This window comes from Parasteatoda tepidariorum, chromosome 12, assembly GCF_982258835.1.
Source record: "Parasteatoda tepidariorum strain Cologne lab strain chromosome 12, Ptep-v5.0, whole genome shotgun sequence".
NCBI classification, from domain to species: Eukaryota; Metazoa; Arthropoda; class Arachnida; order Araneae; family Theridiidae; genus Parasteatoda; species Parasteatoda tepidariorum.
Window position 1 is genome coordinate 7,747,295 of NC_141766.1, and position 27,076 is coordinate 7,774,370.

Below are 27,076 nucleotides of genomic sequence, written 5' to 3' on the forward strand. Positions count from 1 at the left end.
AATACACGTATACAAGAAATATTATTCAAGAGAGTCTCATGACACAATGATCACGTTGTGAGCCAAATGTCTTCAAAATACACCAAAAACAGTAACCCGGAAGTATAGGCAGTCAAGAGCTAGCAGCGCTCTCTAGCGTCGACAACACCATTCATATAATATATTCATACAAAATATATTCAACTCATTTATAAATATACTCATACAAAAAAATGAGTTATAATGATTAACTTTTTATTGACTTTTTAACTTTGTATTTTTGTTTTACTTTAAAAAAACATGAGAAAATGATAAATACAAAAATGTTATCTGTTCAGTGTATTTACAAGAAAAGCTTCAGTGAGTTGAAAATGGATGCTATGTTGTTATATATCGCTAAATGTATATCAAACTTTTTAATATTTTCAAGGAGGGATAATATATTGTTGTGAACAAATAACAATGTTTAACTTTCAATGCTTTAAAATAAAAATTACTTAAGCAAATTCTTTCTTATTTTAATTTAACAATGATGCAAGTGAGGGAATGTCACGCATAGGTTAGTTGCATAAAATGAGTAAACATTCAAAAATAATAATCTTATTTTAATAACTTTATTAAAATGCATTATAAATTTTTTTGCCACCTCAGCCAAAACAAATGCGCATAAATCATAAAGCGAGCAAAATGTATACTGGGAAAAAGGAAATATTTTTTTTCCTTTTGTGAAAAAGACTAAGATAAGGGACAAAACGAGAACGCTTAAGCTTACTGGGTTGTAAAGTTCCACAAAAAGTTATTTTTGAAGAATAATTTTTTTCCTAATTGTACAATATGTCAAGAATATTTTTCTTGAGTTTTAAGTCAATCAATGCAAAAACTGTGGAAGAAAGAAACTTTGGACACTCTAATCATTAAGTTTTTCCAACTATTAAAAAAAATGTGGTTTATTTTTAGGAATAAATGAAACGACATTTTTAACCATAACAAATAAGTATATATTTGTACGTTTATAAGATCATTTGTGTTGTATGCACTAGATTTACAGCAAATAAAACTATTTCAGGAGATTATGGAACGGTAGAAGATAATTTATTACACATTGACAAGTAAGTATAAATTTATTATTATTATTACATCTAACAAATCCTAAATCATGCTATTCTTTTTATTTATCTTACAAGGAAAAAATATAAAGAATGTTTTTGTCTATTTATTAATTAAGAAATTACTATCAAAACTCTTGATTTTTCTTTGAATAGCCGCCAAGTTTAATTCATTCCAGAGACGAAGTTCACAAGACTGTCTTAATTTAAGACTTTTTTTTTTAATGGGTAACTTTAATTTGAGATTTAAAAGGCAAAAGCTATATAAAATTTGTTTATCTGCCGTATAATCTTCATGAATTTGTCTGAGATCCTATTTTAGTCAGGCAGATACTATTATTGTAAAAACAAGCTTAATATAACATGTGCACAAAAGGTTTGCAATATAAAGTAGATAAAAATTATGTCTAAAAACTTTTGTTAATTCAATTAAAAAGTTTCAAGCATTTTTAAAAGAATGGAATAATGGGAATTTAAAAAATAGAATAAATCCTTATACAGCTTAAGTAAAAGCAGCTGAGTTCCCGGAAATTAAGAAATTTTTTAAATGTTTCTGAATTTTTAAAATTTTTATTTTAAAGTCAATTAAAGAAAATAATTTCAAATTTTTAAAAAACGTAAATTTTCTTTACCTTTAATATTTGCATATTGATAAAAATCTTTCTGAAGATTGTACAAGTAATAATTAAGTAAGCTGAGTAATTAAAAATTATTTCCTTGCTTCTCCTGAAAATATTTACTTTTCTCCTACAACTATAATTGTGCATGAATACTGAAAAATATCTATATAATTTTTGGATAAATAATTTCAGAATAAATTTTAATACTTTTCAATTTGGATCAAAATGTCATGACATTTAGTTTTTGTTAATAACTCAGTTTCATAATTTTGGAGTAAAATTTTCGTGATTTCAATTCGGAATAAATTTTAATTTAATTTTTTTATTTAATTAATTTCATCCTTATTCAAGTTAGTTATTTCGAGTGTAATTTAAGTGATTTTGAATTTGGAAAAAATATTGTTTTTTTTTTTTTTTATTCACTGCATTTATATTCAGGTTCCTTATCTTGAAACAAAATTTTAGCGATTTCAATTGGGAATAAAATGTGATAAAATTTTTTGTTGATAACAGAACCTTAATTATCAGGTTCACAATTTCGAAATAAAATTTTAGTGACGTCAATTCGGAACAAAATATGATGGTATTTTGCTTTTGTTCATAACTATACCTTTATTCAAGCTCAAAATTTAGAAATTAAATTTTAGTGAAATCTATTTAAAACAAAATGTGTTCACATTTTGTTTTCGTTAATAATTATACCTTCATTCAGCTTCCTAATTTCGAAATAAAATTTTTATAGTTTCAATTTAGAGCACAGGGTAATATTTTGACGTGTGTTGTTTGTACACAAAGCAAATCTCAAAAATTTACTAGCATTGCTAGTTTTTTTTTATTTTTGGGGGATTTAAATCAATAAACTGTCTATGTTAGTAAGTATTTATAGAATTGATTGTGTTTTAGGCGGAGTTGCATTCGGCGTTCATCAAGCTGTGATCATCGCCCAAATGATTGTTGTTTCAGCTCTGCTTGTCGATGCAATTTATGGGGTACCAATTGCCGATGTCAAAGAGCTGGTCTATTCCAGCGTTGGGGCCGAAAATGAAACGTCATTCAAATGAAAATATAAGACAACCAGAGGTTCCCCGTGAAAATTGTAATATTGAAAATTTAAAGATATTGTTTACAATTATTGTAGTTGTTAAATTAATAGTATAATATGATTTTTCGTTCGCAGAGTATGAAAAGATCAGCTATTGTATGCGTATGTGTGTTAATGTAACTTATTAACTCGTCTTCAAAGTACAAATATTGATTTTCCCTGAGCATAGAGTTTCCTATTTATTGCTTTTAAGATGCATTTGTTGCATTCATTGACTATAATTTCATTGGGAAAAAATTTTTGAAAATTATTTTTCTTGAAAAACATCATGTGTTAAAAGAAAATCAATGGTACAAGTAGTTGGAAAAAAACATGCATTATCAAAAGTTAGTTTTTCAACCTATAATCGATCGATTGCAACGATGTTTTCTTCAAAATTGAAGTGTCATGAAAGAATCATGTTAAAAAGCAATTTCCGATTTTTAAAAAACCATAAATACTTTTCAAAAAAAAATTATCGATTTTTAATTTAGAATTTTTTATTCAAATTTTGAAAGCATGGTTTTTAAAAGCAGCATTTTGATATTATATTACACTATTTTAAATAAAATTTTTATTATAACGATTTTTGATGAAAAACAAAATTTGAAACAATTTTTAAAAAAAAATTATTTACATTTTCAGTTTATATTGAGAATTATACAGAAATAAATAGTTAACTAAAATTCTTATTTAATTAACTCAAATGAGAATATCTCATCCTTATTGAAATTTTCTATCATGGTTATGAACTATATTGATTATAAAATTTTAATAAAACGATTTCATTTGTAAATTCAGGTTACTTTCTTTTTCACGTGAGAAATAAATGCTTATCACGAGAATGTTTTTGTACATCACTGCTACATGTCTAATGAATATTTTGTATCATTAACTGCCTAGAGCGACGGCCTATATGATAAAAAACGTTACAGAAACATGTTTTGTTTCCAAAAACGATTATCATGACGATTATCATTAAACGATTATAATTTTATTTCAATTGAAATAGGGTTAAATTATACATATTAAATACTAATTTGCACATTTTTTGAGTTAAATAGTCTTTCTCGAGTATGAGTTATTTGCTGTGACGTTTGGTACTTTACTTATTTAAATTGCTTGATTTGTCTATTTAATGTAATTACTTTTGTTACTTTTGTTTGTTTGTTTGTTGTACATCATTACACAGTTTTTATACCATCGTTGAGTTGAACTTTTTTAAATATTTTTCTTTGAAAACAACTTGCCAAATTATGAATTAATTCATTAATATGAATCATGTGATTGAATTTTTGTTTTGTTTTTTTGGAATTGAAAATTTTCGATGAATATTTAAATAAATATATTAGGAGTGGAATGAATATCTATGAGTAAGTATACTTTTGTAAGTCATGTATATTAAAACTTGTGTATATTATAAACAAATTTATTTCCTGGTCATGAATATATTTGAAATTTATTACAAAAAGTATTATTGAGATAAATTTTTTCTATCACTATATTTCAATGAAGCCTACCATTCAGTAGCGTGCTCATATTGCGTTAATATTTTAATTCATTAACAGATTTATTTAAATCCCATAACAATTACCTACTATAAAAGTTGGGATTACTATAAAAGTTGCCAAATTAGAGATTCAGATGAACAAAATAACGTGAATCTCTTAAACTAAAATACATGAATTAAATTTTTCTATCAGTTAAATGCGTCAATGCTAGGTTTTAAAACATCAACAAAATGTATCAGATACACATTTTATTCTCATACGTTTTTTTAAAGTTTACTACAATGAACTTTTTATACTTTTTTTTAGATGAAATTATGAGATATAAACCTAAAAATTGAAAAAAAAATGTTCAAAGAAAGATCTACACTGTAAAAAATTCCGGACAAAATTACCGAAAAAAGTACCGCACTAATTAAAAATATAGATAAAACATGTAAAATAATAAAGATTATTGAAAAAAGAAGAAGAAAAGTTATTTTTAAAAAAATGTTTTTATGAAAAAAATTATTTGAAGAAAAATTACTAAAAAGCCGGAAAACAAAATATTTAAAAGATATAATCACGTCATCAGCTCACACGACTATATCCGCAAAAAGGAGTGCTTTCTATTATAAATGATACATTACTATAATTAATTCCTTTCTTAAATATTTTTTTAAAATATTTTAATAATTTTTCTTCTTCTCTTTTCATTAACATTTATCATTATCCATGTTTTCTCTATATTTTAAACTTATTTACTTGCAGCTTTTGAGCAGTAAATAAAACGAATTAATTTCTAAAACAAAACGTATAATAAATAAAACGTAATGAAACGTATAAACGTAAATAAAAGTGAAGTAAATAAAAGTTCGCAGTAAATAATATTATGTAATATGCGTAAACAAAACGTGTTAAACTTTAAAACGTATTAAGCGTTAAAAATATAGAGAAAACAAGGAAAAAGTTGTCATGATTATTATTGAAGAAGAAAGAAATTATTACAAAAATTCACAAATTTAAAAATAGTATTAAAAAACATGCTTTTAGAAACAATATAATTCCACGTAAATAGTTTATTTTTATTAAATTTAAAATCATTTCTTTTATCGGATAAATCAACAAATACAGATATTTTCCTTTTTTTTTAATACTAAAATCCAAAAAATTAAAATTGATATTATCGTCATGATTACGAAACAACATTAATTCCTTGGGGTAAATGTCATTTCATAGAATTGTACAATTTAAAAAATTAAAGGTAATTAAATCATCAGTAAACCTAAAAATAAATCTAAAATTAGCAGTATAATTTTTCTTCTTAATAATGCAAAAATAAGTTAGCTAGGAATGATGAATTATTAAATCCTTACGGTATTCCATCAATTTGAACAAAAATTTGTTTCTCATTGTAATGATAATTATTAAAAAGACAAAAATTACTTAGAATTTCCCATTATACAAAATTTCAATGAAGGAAGTTTTTATAATCATAGTAATAACTCAAAACAACATCTTTAGTTTAGAAAAGGGAATGCTATTAAAGAGATCTTATATTAAGAATTTTATTAATTATTATTTTATTAAATTATTTGATTAAATTATTTAAAAAAAATTTTAAAATAATTTTTTTTTATTAAATTTTAATTTCCCTAAATTCAACCTATTAATTATAAACTTTGAATTGTCCAGTCTAATATTATTAACTTCCGCACATCCAAATTCGGGCCAATCCAAGGTAACTAACAAATCAAACACGCTTCTGTACTTCAGTAAGAATGCGGCATTAGTTGATCCCTTCCTCTATTTACGTTTCTATTTTCATATTTTGTAATTTGGCAAACTTGTTACTAAAACTTTTTAAATCATTTTTGAAAAATGCCTGTAAGTGTAGTTACCTTTGAATTCACTATTCACTTTATATATTACATGTTGACATTTATTCTGTATTTTCTATTTTTGTTTGATTTTTTCATTTTACATGTTTTATTTTTATTTTAAATTCTTTTGCTTAATAAGTTCTATTTTCGCTCCAAAATTGTATTTGTGCTCCTCACGCTATTGTATTGATATGCTTTGCTTTGGGTATATTAATACAATATTAGGAAGCACTATTTTTTTCGGATATAATAGTGTGAGCTGACGACGAGATTAAAAAACATTTTTCAATATTTTTTTCAATAAGGTTTTCTTCTCTTTTCAAAATCTTTGCATCTTTTTCCTTGTTTTCTCAATATTTTAAACTTATTTTATGAGTTCTATGTATTCGCAACTTATGAGCTGTAAATAAAACTTATTATTATTTTTCTTAATTTCCTTCGCTAATCTCTCTTTTCTTTTCATTTTGCCTTTTTTTGTTATATATATATACATTACGAAATTAGGTAAATATGCATATAGTACATCTAAGTGTTCAAAAACCTTTCGAGTGATTTATCCAAACCGCAAAAAAACGCTAATAAAGTTAACTAAAGTAACAATTTTGGGCGTGCTTTAGTTTTAATTAAAATTTTATGCATATACATAATGTTAGTCATGTACATCGCTTAATTACTTTTCAATTTATAAAAAAAATTAACACAGTAATTTGCTTTATAAAATCTCACAAGCTTTCTTTATCAGAAACTATTTGATACTTGAAATATTGACTTTATTTAAAAGTTTTAAAAAATTTTCTATTCTCTATAGTTTAAAAGCAAAAAAAATTGTCTCAAGCTTCCTTACAATTTTTTAAGATTTTTATTTATACTAATATATACGTTGAAAAGGAGATTTTATCTTCAAAATACTATTTTTGACAAGTTTCTTAAGCTTTTATATGCATTACAAATTACATTTATCTTCAAAATCCATTTCCTGACTTCTTTGTTAAGCTTTTATGTGTGTATATAATAAAATAAAATCATCCCAGGACAGTTAACACAAAATTTGTAAAAGTTTTTAAATTTTATTAATAAATGCAATTTAAGATAAGTATTTTTTTGATTCTTTAAAAATTATTTGTATCTAAGAAATAAGACTTTTCCTTGCTTTATTTTCTTTCAAATGTAATTGAAAAAAATAAAAGCAAAAAATCATATGTTCTGTTGAGAAACATACATGTGGTTGACATCAAATGCGTCCATATTAAATACATAAATTATACACAAAATAATAAAAATTATATTTTAACAGCTAATGAGCTTATTTATATTTTATTTTTCTTTATCATATATTTTACAATTTTTTTACTAAATGTTTCATGAATCCGAAAAACTTTATATAATCGTTAAATTATTTCGATAAAATATAGAAATACTATATACAAAATATATTTTTTTGTCAAACAAACATATTTGTAGTGTATGTCATATATTAATGAAAGCTACCGCATCATTTGAATATTGCTAATGTTGATAACCAATAAAACTATACTTTAAAAAGTACTTTCAGGTATTTGAAATGTGTGTTTGCTTTATAAGCATAATTTAACTCGAAACATGATAATTTTTATAATGTTAATAATTATGCTAAAATTCCGAATTTTCCGTTTCGGTAAAGTTTAAAGAATTTTTTTAGAACAATGCACAAAAGAAATAAGCGATTATTTTATATAAGGAATACGTTTAAATTGATTCGTGATTATTAGATTAATCACGTAACCGATTTATTAGATTCGTCGAGTCACCTAAACGATGTTTTAGATTCGTCGAGTGATTAAACGATAGTGATAATTTCAAAAATAAATTTAATCGATTAGCCTTTAATATTTTTTTTCATTCTTATCTATTTCATAATCGCCCATCCTCATAGCATAACTTAAGAATATATACTTACAAACAATGAATTTCTTTGTTGTAACTCATGCTGTTATTAACAATAATTTAAAAAATAAAAAGAAGGAATGAATGCTTTAGATATTGTGATTTTCAAACGAAAACGTAGTTATCTTATGTATCTGCGTACAAAATGTTTGCTTTGCAATGTGCTTTGTTAATTGCAACTCACGATGAATTGTATGCTATGCTTCTGAGAAATAAACTTGTATGTTTCTCAATTTTTAGGCAAGACATGGTATGTTTATATTCTTCAAAACATTGTTTTCTGATGAAATGAGATTCAAAATTGAAAAAGGAGTCGAAAGAAAAATGAAAAGAGTAGAACATTAGATATTTTTGAATAACTATGTTATATAATATTACATTTTTACTGAGGGGAAAAAATTAATTGCTGAATCATGTAACTCATACTTTGTTTAAAATGAAAACAATTAAATTATAATCTTAAAACTACGTTTCAAAACCTTTATTAGAGCTTTTTATGACTTAAATTAACTTCGTAGCAATATTATAAGCAGTGCTTTTGAGAAAATCAAATGCGGAATCTTTAATTAAATTAATTGAAAACTCTCTAATTAATAGCAAGCATGAAGTTAAAAGAGCTAAATTATTAATTTCTAAAACGATGTTTCTCAACCGACGGTCACAGAAAATTGCCTGCATTAGAATTTTTATAAATTTCATGCATATTTAAATAGGCTAGTTTCTCATCGTAAAATAACATGTGATTGATCAGAAATGAGCTGGTCAAAAAATTGTATAAGTGCCATAATCTTGTATTAGTAAAATTATGACGTTTGTCAAAATTACTAAGCTTACAGGTCCGCGATAACATTCAGAAATATTTTACAGGTCATTCGAATAAATCGAGTTGAGAAACAGTAGTCTAAATTAATCTCATGCTTTAGAAAGATAAAATATTTTAAATTTTACTAGATGCGTGCAAATTATTAAAAAAAAATATAAGAGACATTTATTTGTTTATTAGAGCTTTGTGAAACAAAAATCATCCAGCGAAATTTTCGATGAATATTTTTTTCTTCAAAAAAGTAACAACCATTATCTTGCATTCACAAGATTTGAAACTCTGTGTTCAAATATACAGGGTGCTTAGTATTCATCGCCCTTGATAAGTATATTTAGAATGAATGTCAAAACAAACTCACAATTAAACAAATTCGAGGTCGCAAATAAATATTTAAGTGTGCAAAAATCAGAAACGTTATCAAAATCTGACGAATCCCTATTGAAGAGAGGAGATCCTTGAAACTTGTTTGATTGCCGGAGGAGCATGAGAGGAAGTAAATGATCTGGATCTGTCGCCAAGTTTCATCAGTATTATTAAACTAATTGCGTTTTCCTTGCTATTAATTCGCCAGATATTAAATATGCTGTTGTATCTTTCTTACTTAAATATTAGCTTGTGACCCACAATGCGTAATTAATTTCAATTTCATTTTCAACAAGATTTTAGAATTGTATATTTAGGACGGTAGTTAGAGACACCCCTAATAAATATTGAAAATATATAATTTTTATGTAACTAAGAGAAAAAAGATACTCGGTTCTATATGATACACTATCAATATAAAATATGCATTTGAAACCTTTCTGATGATTTTAAGATAAGTGATAATTAATAAATGAAAACTGCCACCATTTTTTCCAAAATATACTTTTTCCACTAATATAAAAGTCGAACACTATAATGTGTTAACTTTTAAAAAGTATTTATACTGAAAAAAATTCTTTATTCATTTATTACAATACAATATTGTAATCATATTACAATACATTACAATATTGATTGTGTTTAGAAATAAAAATATTTGATTGCCCTAGGCTAGTAATTAACAAATAAATTTGCATAATTTTGCACAATTTTCTTATTTTTTCTAGGTGTTTCATACACATTCTTGCATTATGTCATGATGATCAAAGTAAATAGATCACTTTTAAGATAATTAGTTCAACAATTTGCTCTATTGGTTAAAGTTAGCAACTAAAAATTAGTTGCTTACGAGCGAGAAGTTATGAATTTATTCGAAAATTTTGATTAAAGCTAGTAAAATTATCTTTGATTAACTATTTTAGCTTTAAGAATTGCATGTATGCAAATGAGTGGTTTTTAAAATACACATAATTGGTTAGCACTTTTTAGGTTAATTAAAAATGCAAAGAACTTATTTATCCATAAAAAACTGCTGTAACTTTAATATTAAAAAAATGAGAAGAGGATGCATTTAACACAAAACTGTATTTACTTTTTTCATCTGTTCAATGAAGGTTATATGCATTGTAATGAGTTTTTAACAACAACCACGTCTAAAGCCTTGAAGACAATTGCATAATTTTTAAATATATAAAAGGCAAAATTATTAATAAATTAATTGCCATAATTGATTTCGACTCCCCACTCTGCAGCAAAACGTATCTTTCTCAATATACAAAGAAATAATAAAAAAAGACTTTTAAACTGAATTTTAAAATGGGAAAAAAATAAAAAGTGTACAAAACAAAACAAAAATATTTTTCAATAATTGAGGACAGGTCAAGTGTGTTTTGCTCTAAAGTAACTTTTCAAAACATTTTCGTAACTGCAAATGTTATGCTTTTCGTGGAAGAATCTTCCAAATTGATGCTTTTGTATTTGATTATTTTATAACTTTGATTTAACCTGTCTTTCATCAACACATATAAATAAGATCATGCACTGAAGATGAAATTAAAAACATTTTTTTAAATATATTTTCTTTACTTCCACCGGAATACAAAACGCTTATAATTTTCGCTATATTTTCAAAAGCAATAAAATTTAGGCAGTAAAAAATTTTTTCTATAGAGAAATCTATTGTGGATGCAATTTCAAATTAATTCTCAGATATATTATGAAATTGCAGAACTCAATGTTTAGTTTAGGTCACTTGTTTTTATTTTAAATTTGTAATGGCTCTGCTTCTCAGGTTTGATAACTACATTACATCCTTAAAATGAAAGTTGAAAAATATAATTTTCTCATTAATTAGTAAGTGAATATATTATTTTTAAAGCAACTTAAAGCACCGATAAAAATATCTGCTTAACTAATGATAATAAAGTTGTGAGATATTAAATATATTTTATTAGTCAAATTTGAAACATTCGTATATATTTCAGACAACTTTAATAATAATATTCTATGCACTCACACTGATTGTATGTATAAACGGCACTTTTTGAAATTGATTTTTCAATTTATAACATATTAATGTGTGCTAAATATTTAATGTGAATTTCTTTCAACTCATCAAGCCTAAAGTGATAAGATTTTTATGTATCCAGAATTGGATAAATGCTTGCGTTCCACAAAATCTCTATTTTCTTCATGATTAATATTCACATTTTTCACTTCATTTTATTCAATATGTTAACAACATGTCACGCTTCGTCGTCATTTTCCCTAGGTCTTAGAAATACTCAAGCCAATTTTTAGCAAATGATTAAACAATTATTATGTATACAACCTTACTTGTTTTTCCACAACTTCATTTATTTTATTTCTTATAAATACAATATAAATATTAGAAAATCTTTTCTGAAAAAAATAATAAATAAATAAATCTGAAATTTTTAATGGCTTCAGATGAAATTTTGAAGCCTGACAGTGTTTTTGTGAGATGGACTCCGCAAAGCACACTAGTATTACCTGAATACGTAGTTCGCAAGTATAAGCCCTTCCCCCCTAATTAAAAATCTCTTGATGTCAATATTACAGACCAATAAAATTATAGTGAATTATCATCGATTTAAAATCCGTTAAATTTAAAACAAGAAGGATATTTTAAAAAAATAATGCATTTTTTGCAGGTTTTTAGCACAATTTAGAATTTTTTCCCCTTATATGTGAAGCTTAGAGAACTGTTATGACTGTGTAATTTCATTTCGTTCCCCTCAAAATTAGTCCCTGCGACGTTCATGCCTGAATCTAACACCTTAAGGTTAAGAATACTCAAATAACCATTATAGTTTCATTAGTCAAACATTATTTTACTATATAGGCTTACCAGCCTTCAAAGTAAACAAAAAACGCTAAGTTACTAAAATGATATTCACACATAAGCCAGTCTTACAAATTTAAAATTCTCAAAACAGAAATCTATGGTTAAATAAAATGTCTCGAATATCCTATTTGAAGCATTTTATTACAATATCTTCTCAAAACGCTAGAAAATCTATGCCTACAATAGTTACCAAAATTTATATTTTTCTCATACTCTGACGCACAAAACACGTTGGAAGCTACCCTTATGACCATTATTTTAGTCAATTTCAGAGCAGGAATATAGCAGAATAACAGTATAGTTATCATATATTGTTTATATCAATCAAAGATTAAACTGATGCTTATAGCAAAAGAGTTTTAATAAAAAATTAATATTTACCAAATCAAAATTATATTGTTACAACAGTTGAGTAATCTAAAAGGAATCATTTGGTTTGAAATTAAGATAACGAACATCTTCCATATTTAATATACCAGCTTTGGAAGAATTATTTTTTCTTAATATTTACTATTATTTTTTATTGAAAAGAATAGTGCTGATAATGTACTTGATATTATTAACAATTTACTTGATGTTGAGGAAAACTTTTTAATATTATTGATAATTTACTTGATATTATGCTAAGAGGGACCCACTCATACTTTAAGATAATAATTTGTAAAATAACTTGCCTTTTGAAATATATTTTCAAAAATAACTGTGTAAAATTTAATACTTATATTATAACGTTTTGTATGTTGCATCATTGAACAAATTGCGATATATTTATTATTGTTTTACTTTTTCCCAGATAATTTTTTAAGAATATTTTAACATTATTATGTCTTGTCTTGTGTAATATGGCATATTTTGCTAGTATAGTCCATAACTATTTAAAGTATGTTATATATACCTATATGTACAGACTGTATGTATTGTACATAAGCTGATCACGTAATGCGATATGATATATATCATAATTACGTATTGACTATTATTTAAATTATTGATGTTCATAAAACTTTAATACTGAAACAAAATTGTATGCAACTTGGGATATAAACTGCATCAATATGCTTGCAATATGAAACTGTTTTGTTTGCTATTATTATGTAATGCGATGTTTTAAAATAAAGTTAATGGAAGTTGTGTAGTGTCTGTAGTTATGTTTAATTTATTTTTTTCATAACTTCATGAAACGAGGCTTCAAATTATTTTTAATTATTCGATTATTAAAAGCTAATTGGGGAAAAAACAATTAAAATTTTGCAAAGATTCTAAAATTAAAAATTGGAAATTTTCAAATTTTAGTTCTGGATTGCATACGAGTCATTCGTTGGCCATACATAATTTATAGAACCGGCTGAAAGAACTGACCTAAGTTGCATGTAAAAAAATACCAAAACTTTCTGGTTGAATTTAATTTTTTCTTTCAAATTTTCCTTTAATCAGCATAGAAATTTAATATTTCTTTTTCTTTCTCTCTTTTTTTTTCGACAACTTAATATATTCCACCGTAAGATCATATTTTTTTTTAAATTTTAAAAAGTTCAAAAATAATCATCTTTGACCTTGCAAAGTTTGTTTTGCTCAGGTATACACTCATTCCACAAAACTGACGCTTCCCGTTTATTCTGTCTTTTTTGTGTAGTAAGACATTACACTAAACATCTGTTTAGGTATTATTTTTTTCGTGATTCCAGTGATTTGCAAGATACATCTAAAGCGAAAATAAATGTTTTAGAAGTTCCAAATTTGATTTCCACAACTGTTGGATGGTGTCGACTAAAATGCACTACAAATGAGTTTAATAAAGCTTTTCGGAGTTAATTGCTTCTCGGTATCCAATGAGAAAGTTGGACCTTCTGAATAAAAGTGCGTTGCTGCAGAAATCGACGACGCGTACATCGGTAATTACTTATTTTTTCCCCGTGATTCCAGTGATTTGCAAGATACATCTAAAGCGAAAATAAATGTTTTAGAAGTTCCAAATTTGATTTCCACAACTGTTGGATGGTGTCGACTAAAATGCACTACAAATGAGTTTAATAAAGCTTTTCGGAGTTAATTGCTTCTCGGTATCCAATGAGAAAGTTGGACCTTCTGAATAAAAGTGCGTTGCTGCAGAAATCGACGACGCGTACATCGGTAATTATTTATTTTTTCCCCGTGATTCCAGTGATTTGCAAGATACATCTAAAGCGAAAATAAATGTTTTAGAAGTTCCAAATTTGATTTCCACAACTGTTGGATGGTGTCGACTAAAATGCACTACAAATGGGTTTAATAAAGCTTTTCGGAGTTAATTGCTTCTCGGTATCCAATGAGAAAGTTGGACCTTCTGAATAAAAGTGCGTCGCTGCAGAAATCGACGACGCGTACATCGGTAATTATTTATTTTCCCCCCGTGATTCCAGTGATTTGCAAGATACATTTAAAGCGAAAATAAATGTTTTAGAAGTTCCAAATTTGATTTCCACAACTGTTGGATGGTGTCGACTAAAATGCACTACAAATGAGTTTAATAAAGCTTTTCGGAGTTAATTGCTTCTCGGTATCCAATGAGAAAGTTGGATCTTCTGAATAAAAGTGCGTTGCTGCAGAAATCGACGACGCGTACATCGGTAATTATTTATTTTTTCCCCGTGATTCCAGTGATTTGCAAGATACATCTAAAGCGAAAATAAATGTTTTAGAAGTTCCAAATTTGATTTCCACAACTGTTGGATGGTGTCGACTAAAATGCACTACAAATGAGTTTAATAAAGCTTTTCGGAGTTAATTGCTTCTCGGTATCCAATGAGAAAGTTGGACCTTCTGAATAAAAGTGCGTTGCTGCAGAAATCGACGACGCGTACATCGGTAATTATTTATTTTTTCCCCGTGATTCCAGTGATTTGCAAGATACATCTAAAGCGAAAATAAATGTTTTAGAAGTTCCAAATTTGATTTCCACAACTGTTGGATGGTGTCGACTAAAATGCACTACAAATGGGTTTAATAAAGCTTTTCGGAGTTAATTGCTTCTCGGTATCCAATGAGAAAGTTGGACCTTCTGAATAAAAGTGCGTCGCTGCAGAAATCGACGACGCGTACATCGGTAATTATTTATTTTCCCCCCGTGATTCCAGTGATTTGCAAGATACATCTAAAGCGAAAATAAATGTTTTAGAAGTTCCAAATTTGATTTCCACAACTGTTGGATGGTGTCGACTAAAATGCACTGCAAATGGTTTTAATAATGCTTTTCGGAGTTAATTGCTTCTCGGTATCCAATGAGAAAGTTGGACCTTCTGAATAAAAGTGCGTCGCTGCAGAAATCGATGACGCGTACATCGGTAATTATTTATTTTTTCCCCGTGATTCCAGTGATTTGCAAGATACATCTAAAGCGAAAATAAATGTTTTAGAAGTTCCAAATTTGATTTCCACAACTGTTGGATGGTGTCGACTAAAATGCACTACAAATGGGTTTAATAAAGCATTTCGAGGTTAATTGCTTTTCGGTGTCCAACGGGAAAATTGGACCTTCTGAATAAAAGTGCGTCGCTGCAGAAGTTAATAACGCCTACATCGACTGCAACACACATCCCCTTACTTTTCAATATTTGATTTGATCCTTGCTCCTGATGACAGTAGTGAAAACGATGAATATGAGCAAAAAATATCGAATTATATACCCGCAATTGATCAAGAGTTTGAACGAATAAAAAATCTGAAAAATTTACGCATGAAGCAATTTTACATGAAGCAAATTTGCAAACAAAAGTATTGAAAAGTTAATTCCAATCGATGCTAGAAAATAATTAATATAAAAGTTTATAACATCGTTTCAAAGTATACTTAAAAGTCTTCACTTACCGGTAGTGCTTAATAATTTTTATAATATAACTTTTCTTTGTAATAAGAAAGCTCTAGAATAATTCATCAACGTTTATCGTGCAAATCATGTAAAAAATGCGAGATTTTTCACCCCCATGTAGAATTTTGAGAAATTTTGCTAGATTGGCAATAGTTAACGCGATGTATGGTGCGAAAGAGGACATGTAATTATGCAATGCATTCAGGTTATGTTGAGAAACCATGGCAAAGTCTCAGTTTTGATGTTTTAACTTATGAAAGCCATAGTTAATAATCAGTTTGACAAAAGCTTATGATTGACGTAATTGCAAACTCAAGGATTGTATAGATATCAAAATACGATTTTACTCAATTTCTAAATATAGTTTCAAACAATATTCTATTTCCAATTTAGGTAAATAGAACAAATTATGTTTCATTTTAATTACCAACTGTGATTGAAAAATAGTGTAAATCCAATAAAGTCCTGATTATCTCGAAATACATTTGCAAAAGAAAAACTGTATTTACATAAATTTGTCTAGGCTTGTAATTAGTGACATGATCGCTTAGCTTTAAATTCATCGTTTGGGCATCACATTCTACTGAAATGTAAAAAAAAAAATCGTACTCTAGATTTCAAATTAATTAGTGGCAAAAAAAGGATATTTTGCATTGTATTGAACTTATTGGCTAAAAATTCTAAGAACATTCCGATCAAATTTTATCAAGAAATTTGAGTACGAACATACTGTAAGTTATTTAAAGCTATACTTAAAAAAAAAAAAAAGTTAAATCAATATTAAACATTTGTTAATATCAAAAGCGAAAAAGTGTCTTTAAAAATTATTTAACTGTGCTAATAGAAAATAAACATAATTAAAACAAAATTTATCTTTCATAAATAACTACCAACTTCAATTTTATAGGATTAATTTATACAATAATTAACAATAATACTTAGATTTTATTGCATCTTTATATTTTTATTTCGTTAAACTATATCGAAACAATCTAAATTTTTACTAAGAAAAAAATAGCACTTTAAGGATTTAAAGAAAGAACTGAAAATAATCCGAAACTTCGAAACATTTTTGGGGTATGGCCCTCGATCCCCTTAGGTCTTTTCCCCTGAAATTAGTCATTCAAATAAATCGAAAAATAAATTTTGAACTCCAAAACATGCTGCCAGTTCCATGTACAATTTGAACACTATGAAACAAAATTTAATTATTGGCATAATAAAGAATCTTTGTCAGAAAGAAAAAATAGTATAAAAATTATTACTCCATGTTGAAAAAAAAAACATTGCAAAAAACAAATATTCATGCACCGGGAAAGAACGAATCTTTCAATTGCCTGAGTAACACATACTTACTTTTTGAGTGGTTTCTACGGACTTTCAATAGTAGTTAAAAATTATCAATAATACTTAAATTTTGTTAAGATGAAGAATTGTGCTCTAATTATTATTTATTTTTCTTAAAAAAAAATATTAAATTTTTCTTACGATATGACTAACATGACTGATAATCATGAAATAATTCATAATTCATTTAAAACAACCTAAGCGTTTTAATTTTTAGATAAAAAGTTTTTTTTCTGTTAATAGATTTTAAAAAAATGTGTTTGAAAAATTATTCGCTCATTATACTTATGCTTAAACAAGCAAGTAAACAAAAGCGTTATAAAAATCTGATGATTTAATTTCTTACTTATTTTATTTTTTAATTTCTAACTTAATATATTTACTTTATATTTTTAAAATCTCTAACAAGAATTTAATCTTAATAGGACACGATTGGACGTAACAGGCTAATATTCAATCGAGAAAACGTAGTTCGAATCTAAGGAATCACTAGTAAAGGAGAAGGAATGAAGAAACGAAAAACTCATTTAGATTGCCTAAAGATATTTAGATGTAGTCTTATCGATCTCCTTTCAAATTTTTTTTTTGTTTCGTTCTGAAGTCAAACATAATTCCATCTTTACATTCTCACCTTCCTCAACTGTGATTCCTTAGATTTAACATATATTGTCTTTTTCTCATTTGACTTCTAATATACGTAAAATTTATTTGCGGCTTCTGTCTATAGCTTCTTTTACTATAATTTTGACTAAGTTTCTAAGAATCCATATTATATTAACACCCTGTATTAAAAGTAGCAATTACGGAATACTCCATATTTGATTAGATACTTTTTATTTCAAAAATTTTTATTAAAACATAATGCCAACTTATTTGGTAGTTATCTGAAATTTTTAAATTCAACACGAAATTGGATAGGCTCTTTTCCAACTTTTTCCTACTCAATTAAATAGAATTATAGTGACCTTAATATTTTCAATACAGTTTCTCTTTCTTCTCCTTTAAACGAAGGTTAAAAAGCTCAAATGGGCCTCCCTGACCGAGTGGTATCGCCCACCAAACGCAGTGTGAATTGTGGAGGTGGCGGGTTCGAATCCCACCATAACCCTGGATGTCATTCTCGAAATTACTTTATCTGTCCTTCTCCTTGACAAAGGTTTATAAGCCAAAATTGAGCAAACAAGCCTGCAAATGTATGTAATTTCAATGAACAATAAAAAGCTCGAACGTCAAAACACCGAATTTTGAAAGAACCTTTCTTCTTCAGAAAATGCTAATTCACACATGACATTTTTTGAAGCTATATATTACGAATAAAAATAATGTGTTTTTTCCCCCTTTTGTTTAAGTTTAAATATCTGAATTCAAGAACCAGCGCATGAATATATGACTAATAAGTTTCTTTCTTTTCATAAAAATGCAAATGCAGTCAATGACACTTCTTCAGTATGGTCAAAGGTAAAATCGTCTACGTTATCACGATCGTGGAGAAAGATCATACCGCTTGATGAACAATCTTCTTCAGATGTTCAAGAAAAATATGATAACAGTATTCTCGAAGAAGCAAAAGAAATCTAAGGCTTCGAAATTCTTGATGAAGAAAATTTAGAAAATTGGTTTCAAAGTGATGCATGTGAGCCTGGCCTCTAGTATTTGACTGATGAAGGCATCGTTATGTTGTTAAAAACAAATAAAATACTGATGATAGTATAGTAACTGATGCAGAAGATGTAGTAAATGAGGGAAATAAAATTTCTCATTCTGCTGCTCTGTGGAAACTTAATTAGATTATATGGGCGGATTTGATTACGGTGACATTACTGCGGTTCGTAAAATATGTGTATCGATATTAGGCGAAGACGCATTACACATTTTTTAAAAGGAAAATTCCCAGTTTGATGTTATACAGCATGTAAATGTCAGTAATTTTTATATTTTTTGTACTGATATTGATATTTTCTTTAATAAATGGAGTTTTCGTACTATCCGTGTCTTTCGATTGTCCGTGCGACCTGTCCCGGTGATTAACCCGGATAATCGGAAGTGCACTGTATATATAATACGAACACCAGTGAAATATCAGAAAATCTTTATTAATAGGGAGTTGGACCACCCTTTGACTGAATTACAGATTTAATACTACGTGGGATCGATGCATAAAGTTCATGGACAACGTTTAAAGGAATATTAAGCCATTCCTCTAGCAAAACGGCCTCTAATTCCAAAAGATTTGATGGTGGTGGGAATCGGGAACGAAGTTTAGACTCCCAATATTGCCACAAATGCTCAATAATATTTAAGTCCGGAGACTGAGAGGGCCAGGCGAGATGCTCAACTTCATTGTCATGCTCTTCGAACCATGTTTAAACGCACCTAGCGGTGTGGATAGGGGCGTTGTCGTCTTGAAAAATCGGTCGCTCTCCAGGGAATACAGTCTGTACAAAAGGATGAACATGATCCGCTAGAACGCTTAGATAGTCATTGGATATATATATATATATATATATATATATATATATATATATATATATATATATATATATATATATATATATATATATACATACATATATATATATATATATATATATATATATATATATATATATATATATATATATATATATATATATATATATATATATATATATATATATATATATATATATATTATTTATTATTTAATCATTTGGTGATGATGGAAATCGAGAGAGTGACACACAATCATCGCGCTCCTCTATAAAAGTTAGGGAAAATCTTGCGAAGAAAATCCTTAAAATGTCTCGTTTTAGTGAATAAGGGAAATCTTAATAATTGTAATTGGTTTATTAAATAGGTCGCGTGATTCTCACAAAGAGCAAAGGGGAAAATATCTTACTTTTAAATAATGCATACTGGAACCAAAGACAGATTAAAAGATAGGATTTGAATTTGAAAGTGTGAGAAAGCGTTTCGTTTGGAATAACAAATTAAGAAAAGGATTTACAATAAGGAGAACTATTTTATACTTATGTATGCATTACTATTTAATTTTATAGAAATTATTGTATACCACTATTTTTTAAGAATGTTTATTAGTGTTAGTTTCAACTATTAGAATTAAACTGTTATTAGAGAAACAAAATCTGATAATTTCTAAAACATTTTTGAAATAGGTTATGGATCGTTATGCGATCATTATGCGAGTCAAATTGGCTCAGGTTTGCCCTATTATAAAGGTGTTAATTTCCAAAAGGGCTATGGACTTTTTAAATTAATAAAATTAATGTGCAATATACATGCATTCGCAGCTAACTTTGTGTTTAAATACCTTCTGTTTCAACTTATACTGCACATTCAATTATTTTTTACTAGCTCAAAGATCACAAAGCTATCTGAAACCCTGTGTTTGCTTTGTTTACCTTTGTGCTTTTGAAACGCGTCTCTAAAGAGTAAAACAATCTTAAATCAATGGTAATTTAAATAAATAAAAATAATAAACTAAAAATTAAAATCAATAGATAAAATTTCTTTTTCGTGCAAATATCCATAAAAAGTTTGAAATTAAAACTATATTTGATTTTAAAATTATATTATACGATTATATTATAAAATTATATTATAATATTCTTTCGAATTTAAAAATAAATTTAAATCCATAACTTTCAAAATTAAAAATAATTAAATAAATGACAACAATTTGGCAAAAACTTTAAAGAGCATAAGAATATTATTCAATAAAATTTTAGGTTACTTTGAATTTTCGATTTCCTAGAAATGTACTTTTAAATTGTTACTTTTTTTTCTTAGTACTTGTACTTTTACTTGTACTTTTTACTCGTTACTTTTTAAAATATGAACTTTTTACTTTTTACTCGTTACTTTTTTTAAAAATACTTGTACTTTTACTCGTTACTTTTTAAAAGTAACGTTGCCATATATGGTAAGAGGTGGTAAAACTATTGGAAAAGAAGTTTTAAAAACAGGAACTCGAGTAGCATCTGATGTATTATCTGGAGAAAACTTTGAGGAAGCCGTCAAAACAAGAACTAAAGAAAGTGGAAAACATCTAGCACAAAAAGCTATTGATAAAGGGCAGTCTATGGTCGGGAAAGGAAACTATAAAAGGAAGCGTAAGAAGCAAAAACGATTCATTTCATCCAAAGCACGCAAAGTGAGTGGACGTGATATTTTTGATCCATAAAATGGCATTTTTGTTGAAAGATTCTCCTGAGTGCGTAAAATCGGAATTGGACCTTTTTACTTTACCTGGAACTCAAACAGTTGTTCAAGATGGTCAATGAATACAATTTCATCCTCTTTCTAACGTTTTTGATAATGCTCCCGTAGAGTTTCATGTGTCTGGAAGTGTAGAAGATTACATAGATCTCAGTCACACACAATTGTATGTGAAGGCGAAAATAGTAAAAACGAACAATACAGCTATCACTAAAGATGATGTTATAGGACCTGTGAATTTATTTCTACATTCATTATTTTCTCAAGTAGATGTATCTTTAAACGATCGTACAGTTTCTAATTCAAGTAATACCTATCTCTATAGGGCCTATATTGAAACTCTCCTAAACCATGGATATGATAGCAAAACATCTCAATTAACTGCTGAATTATTTTATAAAGATTTTGAGGATGGCTTAAGCAAAAGAACTGCTTTTTTCAAGGAAAGCGCAACAGTGGATATGATTGACTGTATTCATTCAGATTTATTTCATCAAGATCGTCTTTTACTCAATTTAGTGGATTTAAAAATAAAACTAATAAGAAGCAAGCCAGAATTTTGTCTACAAGGATCTGAAGGATTTAAAGTAGTATTGGATCATGTCTCTTTATTCATTCGAAAAGTTCGTGTGAACTATGGAGTGCTTCTTGGTCATGCTAAAGCACTTGAGAAAACAAGTGCAAAATACCCCATTAATCGAGTCCTATGCATCTTTTAAGAAAATATTTAAGTTTTTGCAAAAAATTTTCCTTTTTAAGAAAATATTTTTTTGTTTTGTAAAAATATTTCAAAAGTTTTAACAAAATTTTTCTATCTTTTAAGAAAATATTTATGTTTTTACACAAAAATTTTCTATTTTAAAAAAATATTTTTACTTTTTGTTAAAAATTTGCTAGTTTCGGAAAAATATTTCAAACTTTTTAACAAAACTTTCCAATATTTCAGAAAATATTTTTATTTTTATAAAAAATTTTCTATCTTTTAAGAAAATATTTATGTTTTTACACAAAAATGTTCTATTTTAAGAAAATATTTTTACTTTTTGTTAAAAATTTGCTAGTTTCGTGAAAATATTTCAAACTTTTTAACAAAACTTTCCAATATTTCAGAAAATATTTTTATTTTTATAAAAAATTTTCTATCTTTTAAGAAAATATTTATGTTTTTGCAAAAAAGAAATTTCCAGTTTTTCAGAAAATTCTATATATTTTTCTGAAACTTTTTGTATTAATTAATAAAGGGTGAAATTTTTCCTTGATAATATAAACTTTTTCACCTGTGAAAAATGATCAATAAAGACAAAATATATTTCAATAAAATAAATAAAATTTTATTCAAAGTTTCACTCAAGCACTTCTGCGGGCATACATCATAGGTTTCTTAACAATTTTATTTTTGCTATACAATTTTTTATTTACATCTAAATGTGATGGTAATTGAATATCATTTAATGTTTTTAAAAATACATTTCTCCCCACTGGAGCTGATTTTCTATTTCGCAAAAAGTCAATGATAAGATTTACTATATTACTTCCAGGAACAGTTTGATCTTCATGAATAATTTCACCTTTAGCGTTCCAAAGGAGAGATTCATTATTTTTTAAGAATTGATACATATCTTTAGCTTTTTCTTGAAATCGAACTGGAACAACAGTTAGAATTTTTCCCTCCAAGTCTCCAGTTTCTTTTTTGATATTTGAAGAGATCTCTTCTGCAGACTCTACTAGAGGATCGTCTATGTTCGGAATTTCCTCCTGATCGGTTTGAGGTTCTGGTTTTTTCGGTCTCGAAATTGGAAAGTGCGTATACTTCTGCAATATTTGTAAATACAGAGTTGCTTTCTCGTCATCTGCTAGGTCCTTTTTCTGTAGAATATTTCTCATTTGTTGATCCAATTGTGATAAGTGTTCCGCTACTTGAACTCTATCCTCCGGAATCAACACAAATTTCTTACTGTACTCCATGAATTAAAGAACTAATGACAGAAATAGCTGCAGGTAATAAAAATGATTAAAATCCTTCTCCTTTCTGTACAAGAATTTTTTTCTTCTTATACAATGGCAATTTCTTCTTAGAAAGTTTTCTTTATGAGGAGCTAATTTATTTTTCTGAGATTTCGTGAGTGATATATTACCACACAATACATTCAATACACACTCACACAAAGTTTTTATTTCGCTCTTTGAACACTTTTTTAAAAGAGGCTTGCAATGTTTAGTTTTAGAGATCAATTTCATGAGCTCTAATGTTCACTCATTACATACGGACATCTTACTTTCAAATGATTTGAATTTCAAGTGCTTGTCCTATTTATAGGTGCTGATAAAAGTTGAAAACCTTCAAAAACAATGGCTAAGGCTGTCATCTAATTTCCTTGAAATTCACAGTTGAAATGAAGTTATCGAGGTTGGTACACATAATAAGTATCTCCAGGAAACATACCAGTACGCATGCGTAAAGATTCTTCCGTATCACACTTTAAATCAATGAGTAAATAACCATAAGATTTTGATGTGGCATCAGCATAACATTCTTGAAAAAAATTAACTTTTCGAGGGTACAATTGACGTCCTAAATGTGTAATTTGCGATTGATCTCTTCGATTCTTAAATAATACAAGATAATGAGCATTTAAGGATATTTCTCTCATTTCCTTTCCTTTATGAAAACTGTTTTGAACCACAAAAATAATGCTAAGAGATTTATGGTGGGAAAATTTTGTAAATAATTTCGTCAATTGAGGATCATTTCCCAATTCACTCATGAGATCATCAATCACAATTAATGCATCTGAATATTGATTCAAATCGGATGGAAGTCCTTCTTGAAAAACAACATTAGGCATCTCATCATATAATTTTTGATAAACGCCATAACACCATACTACATGTTTTGGGAAAGGCTGTATCATTTGGTTTTCAATCACTTTTTTTATGAAATAACTTTTACCACTACCTGTTGGACCTGCGAGGACAGCTGTAAAGGGATGTTTGAACTTCAAAAGATCCTTGATGAATGAAAAACTTTACTCTCGCCACCTCTATTTATCGTTATCTCTTATCACCACATGATGAGTTCAATCCTCAGCAATAATTATAGTTAAATTAAATAATAAAATAGACTTAAAATTATTTTATTTCTGACATTCCCTCATAGATGGCGCCACTAGAGTGAAAGCATGATATCATTTATTTATTATGTAATAATTAACACGTGTATGGTCAGCACCGTTGCCACCCAGAGAAAGTTATAATAACATTAAGAGGGGCAGAAACAATTATTTAATAACTGTCAAAGGTTAAGTGAAAAATATATCGATGAAACTGTACGATGATATCGTTATCAAATCATTTTCATTTATACACGTGTTCAGAATACAAAAGTTTAACTTATTAACACATTTCTAACCAACCATTCGTGGGTCAGTGGGTTATGATATCCATCTACTGACCCGCGAAGGCTTTTTAAATGGCGCGAGTTCGATCCTCAGCCTTAATTATATTTAATAAATAATATTAAAACAGATTTAAATATTAAAATAGATTTAAAGTTATTTTATTCCCACATAGATGGCGCCACTAGAGTAAAGCATGATATCATTTATGTGTTATGTAATGAAAGATGACGTCATAACTTCATAATATACACTATCTCCCCAAATAACGAAGTTTCTAAGTGTTGCCATCCTTAAAAACTAATATTAAAAATAATAAGTGTTGCCACCCTCAAAAAAAGTAATAAATTAAATAATAAACAGAAACCGAAACTAAAATCGAAACTACAGGCGGGCAGTAATAAGTATACGGGCAGAAATAAGCAACTTCCGGTTGACTTTCCATAATGACGTCAGGAATAGGGACCCCCCGCCGCGTACGCTGTAGCGCTGCCTATACTTAAACCATTGAGGATGTGTCCTAAAAGAACGTAGAGACCAAAAAACCATTAGATCAAAAGTTATTCAGGGTGGTCTGTTTTTCATTATGTGCAGTGTGCACTGAAGAATTTGCTTGAGTTTAAACTTTAATACAGAAGAAATCGTTTTGCTTCCTCTTGGCTAAAATTTCACTTAGGAAAAGGCCATATTAGATGGTTCTCGTTATCAAAGATATTATTTATTGGGAAATAAAACTATGGCTTTATTTGGTAGAATTCGGATGAGAAATGCATTTGGTGTAATGAACCGTGAATAAAACCAGTGAAATGAGGTGGGAAAATTGGAAAATAGAGATAATGGAAACAATCTTAAGCTTTTTCTATTCAAGTTAACACATCATTTCTCCTGAAGAAAAATTACTTTTAAATTAGACGATGATTAGTTAAGAATTGTAAAATATATCGCCAATACTTTTTTCAAGTAGAAGTAACAGTCTGTACGAATTAGTTGACAGAAGCTGAAAATAAATAAAAAATTGATGGATAGTTTAGTGTATAAGAAGATAAAAATTCATTGAATGAAAATTTATCAAGTTATACTACGAGATTTCATAGTGAATTGGTGCTAACAGGAAAATGGTTTTCAATATTTGAGTTCTGAATATGCTGATGAAGTTCAGGTAAGGAAAAACCTATTGGGTTTGGCGTTTGACTTTTGTGGGGGAAAACTGGTGAAAACTGGTGAATTCGGTGGTAAAAAGTTCAAAAAATTATGGAAATGAATACTTTATTTCGAGTATATCCCAAATTAATTGAATGTTTACACCAAGCTCATATGCATATACGTTATTTTGGAATTTTCTCTTCCGAAGAAGCTAATTTAAGCTATTAAATTATAACGATTGTTTTCTGCCGAGCAGAAGAAGGAGCAAGTATGTTGTCGTTTCGCACGCTGCTAAACATTCCACAGAAACAGAAGTATGCTGTTACAAAAATAATTTGTTTTTAGTTCTGTGATAAAGAAAATTATGTTCTCATTGAAAGATTTGCATAAATCTGTTAATTGTATTAAATAAGTTTATAATATTTGATTTATATCCACTTCTGTTCTATTAAGCTTATTTCGAATTTGTTTAAATGTTCGTTCTGTGATGGGCGAACAGATTAATTTTATTTCAAGAATGCTTGAGAGTATGCATTCTAAATTAGAAGTTATTGCGGTAAATTTTATAGTAAACATAAGTACTAACTTTTACATGAATTATAACTTTTTGTCATGCTTTGTTGTATCCAGGTTCGAGGTTACCAAACACCAAAAATGATGAAACTATTATGCGTACGAATAAGTGTTATGAAACATTTTTATCTTTAGCGTTTCATTATATCATTGTCCCGCAGTGGAGTGATTGTGTTATGACACGGCTCGCAGCAGATCCCCAAAGTGGCTGCGGTCAGTGCACAGGTGGGTGACCACTTGGATAAGCCTGTAAGGGTCTGGAGGTGTGCGGTATTGGTAATCGTTAAACTGTTCTACCGTAAAGTGCACAACTTCGTACGGAGGTCTTCGGGCTACCGAAGCGACATAAATGTACTACAACAACAGTCATTAATACCATTTTTGGTGTAAAATAGCTACCTTTTTTATTGTGATACGCTAAA

At 27.8% G+C, this 27,076-nt stretch overlaps 2 protein-coding genes across 2 annotated transcripts in view; both read left to right on the plus strand.

Moving 5' to 3' along the window:
- LOC107443614 (xibalbin-1-like) overlaps nt 1–5,286 on the plus strand; it is a 43,269-nt gene extending 37,983 nt beyond the window's left edge. The window contains exons 3-4 of the mRNA XM_016057546.4: nt 1,046–1,088; nt 2,609–5,286. Coding sequence (XP_015913032.1) covers nt 1,046–1,088; nt 2,609–2,750 — 185 coding nt within the window. The 3' untranslated portion in view covers nt 2,751–5,286. The remainder of the gene's footprint in view (nt 1–1,045; nt 1,089–2,608) is intronic.
- Nucleotides 5,287–21,244: 15,958 nt separating this feature from the next.
- On the plus strand, nt 21,245–22,262 carry LOC147800939 (uncharacterized protein F54H12.2-like). Its single transcript, XM_087156079.1, has 2 exons — nt 21,245–21,437; nt 21,655–22,262. The coding sequence occupies exons 1-2, from the start codon at nt 21,245–21,247 to the stop codon at nt 22,260–22,262; spliced, it is 801 nt and encodes a 266-aa protein (XP_087012205.1).
- Nucleotides 22,263–27,076: the final 4,814 nt, after the last annotated feature.

Coding starts and splice junctions, on each gene's coding strand:
- LOC147800939 (XM_087156079.1), top strand. CDS start 21,245: ATGGTAAGAGGTGGTAAAACTATTGGAAAAGAAGTTTTAAAAACAGGA. Junction 21,438..21,654: donor AGGAAACTATAAAAGGAAGC/GTAAGAAGCAAA, acceptor ATGCTCCCGTAG/AGTTTCATGTGTCTGGAAGT.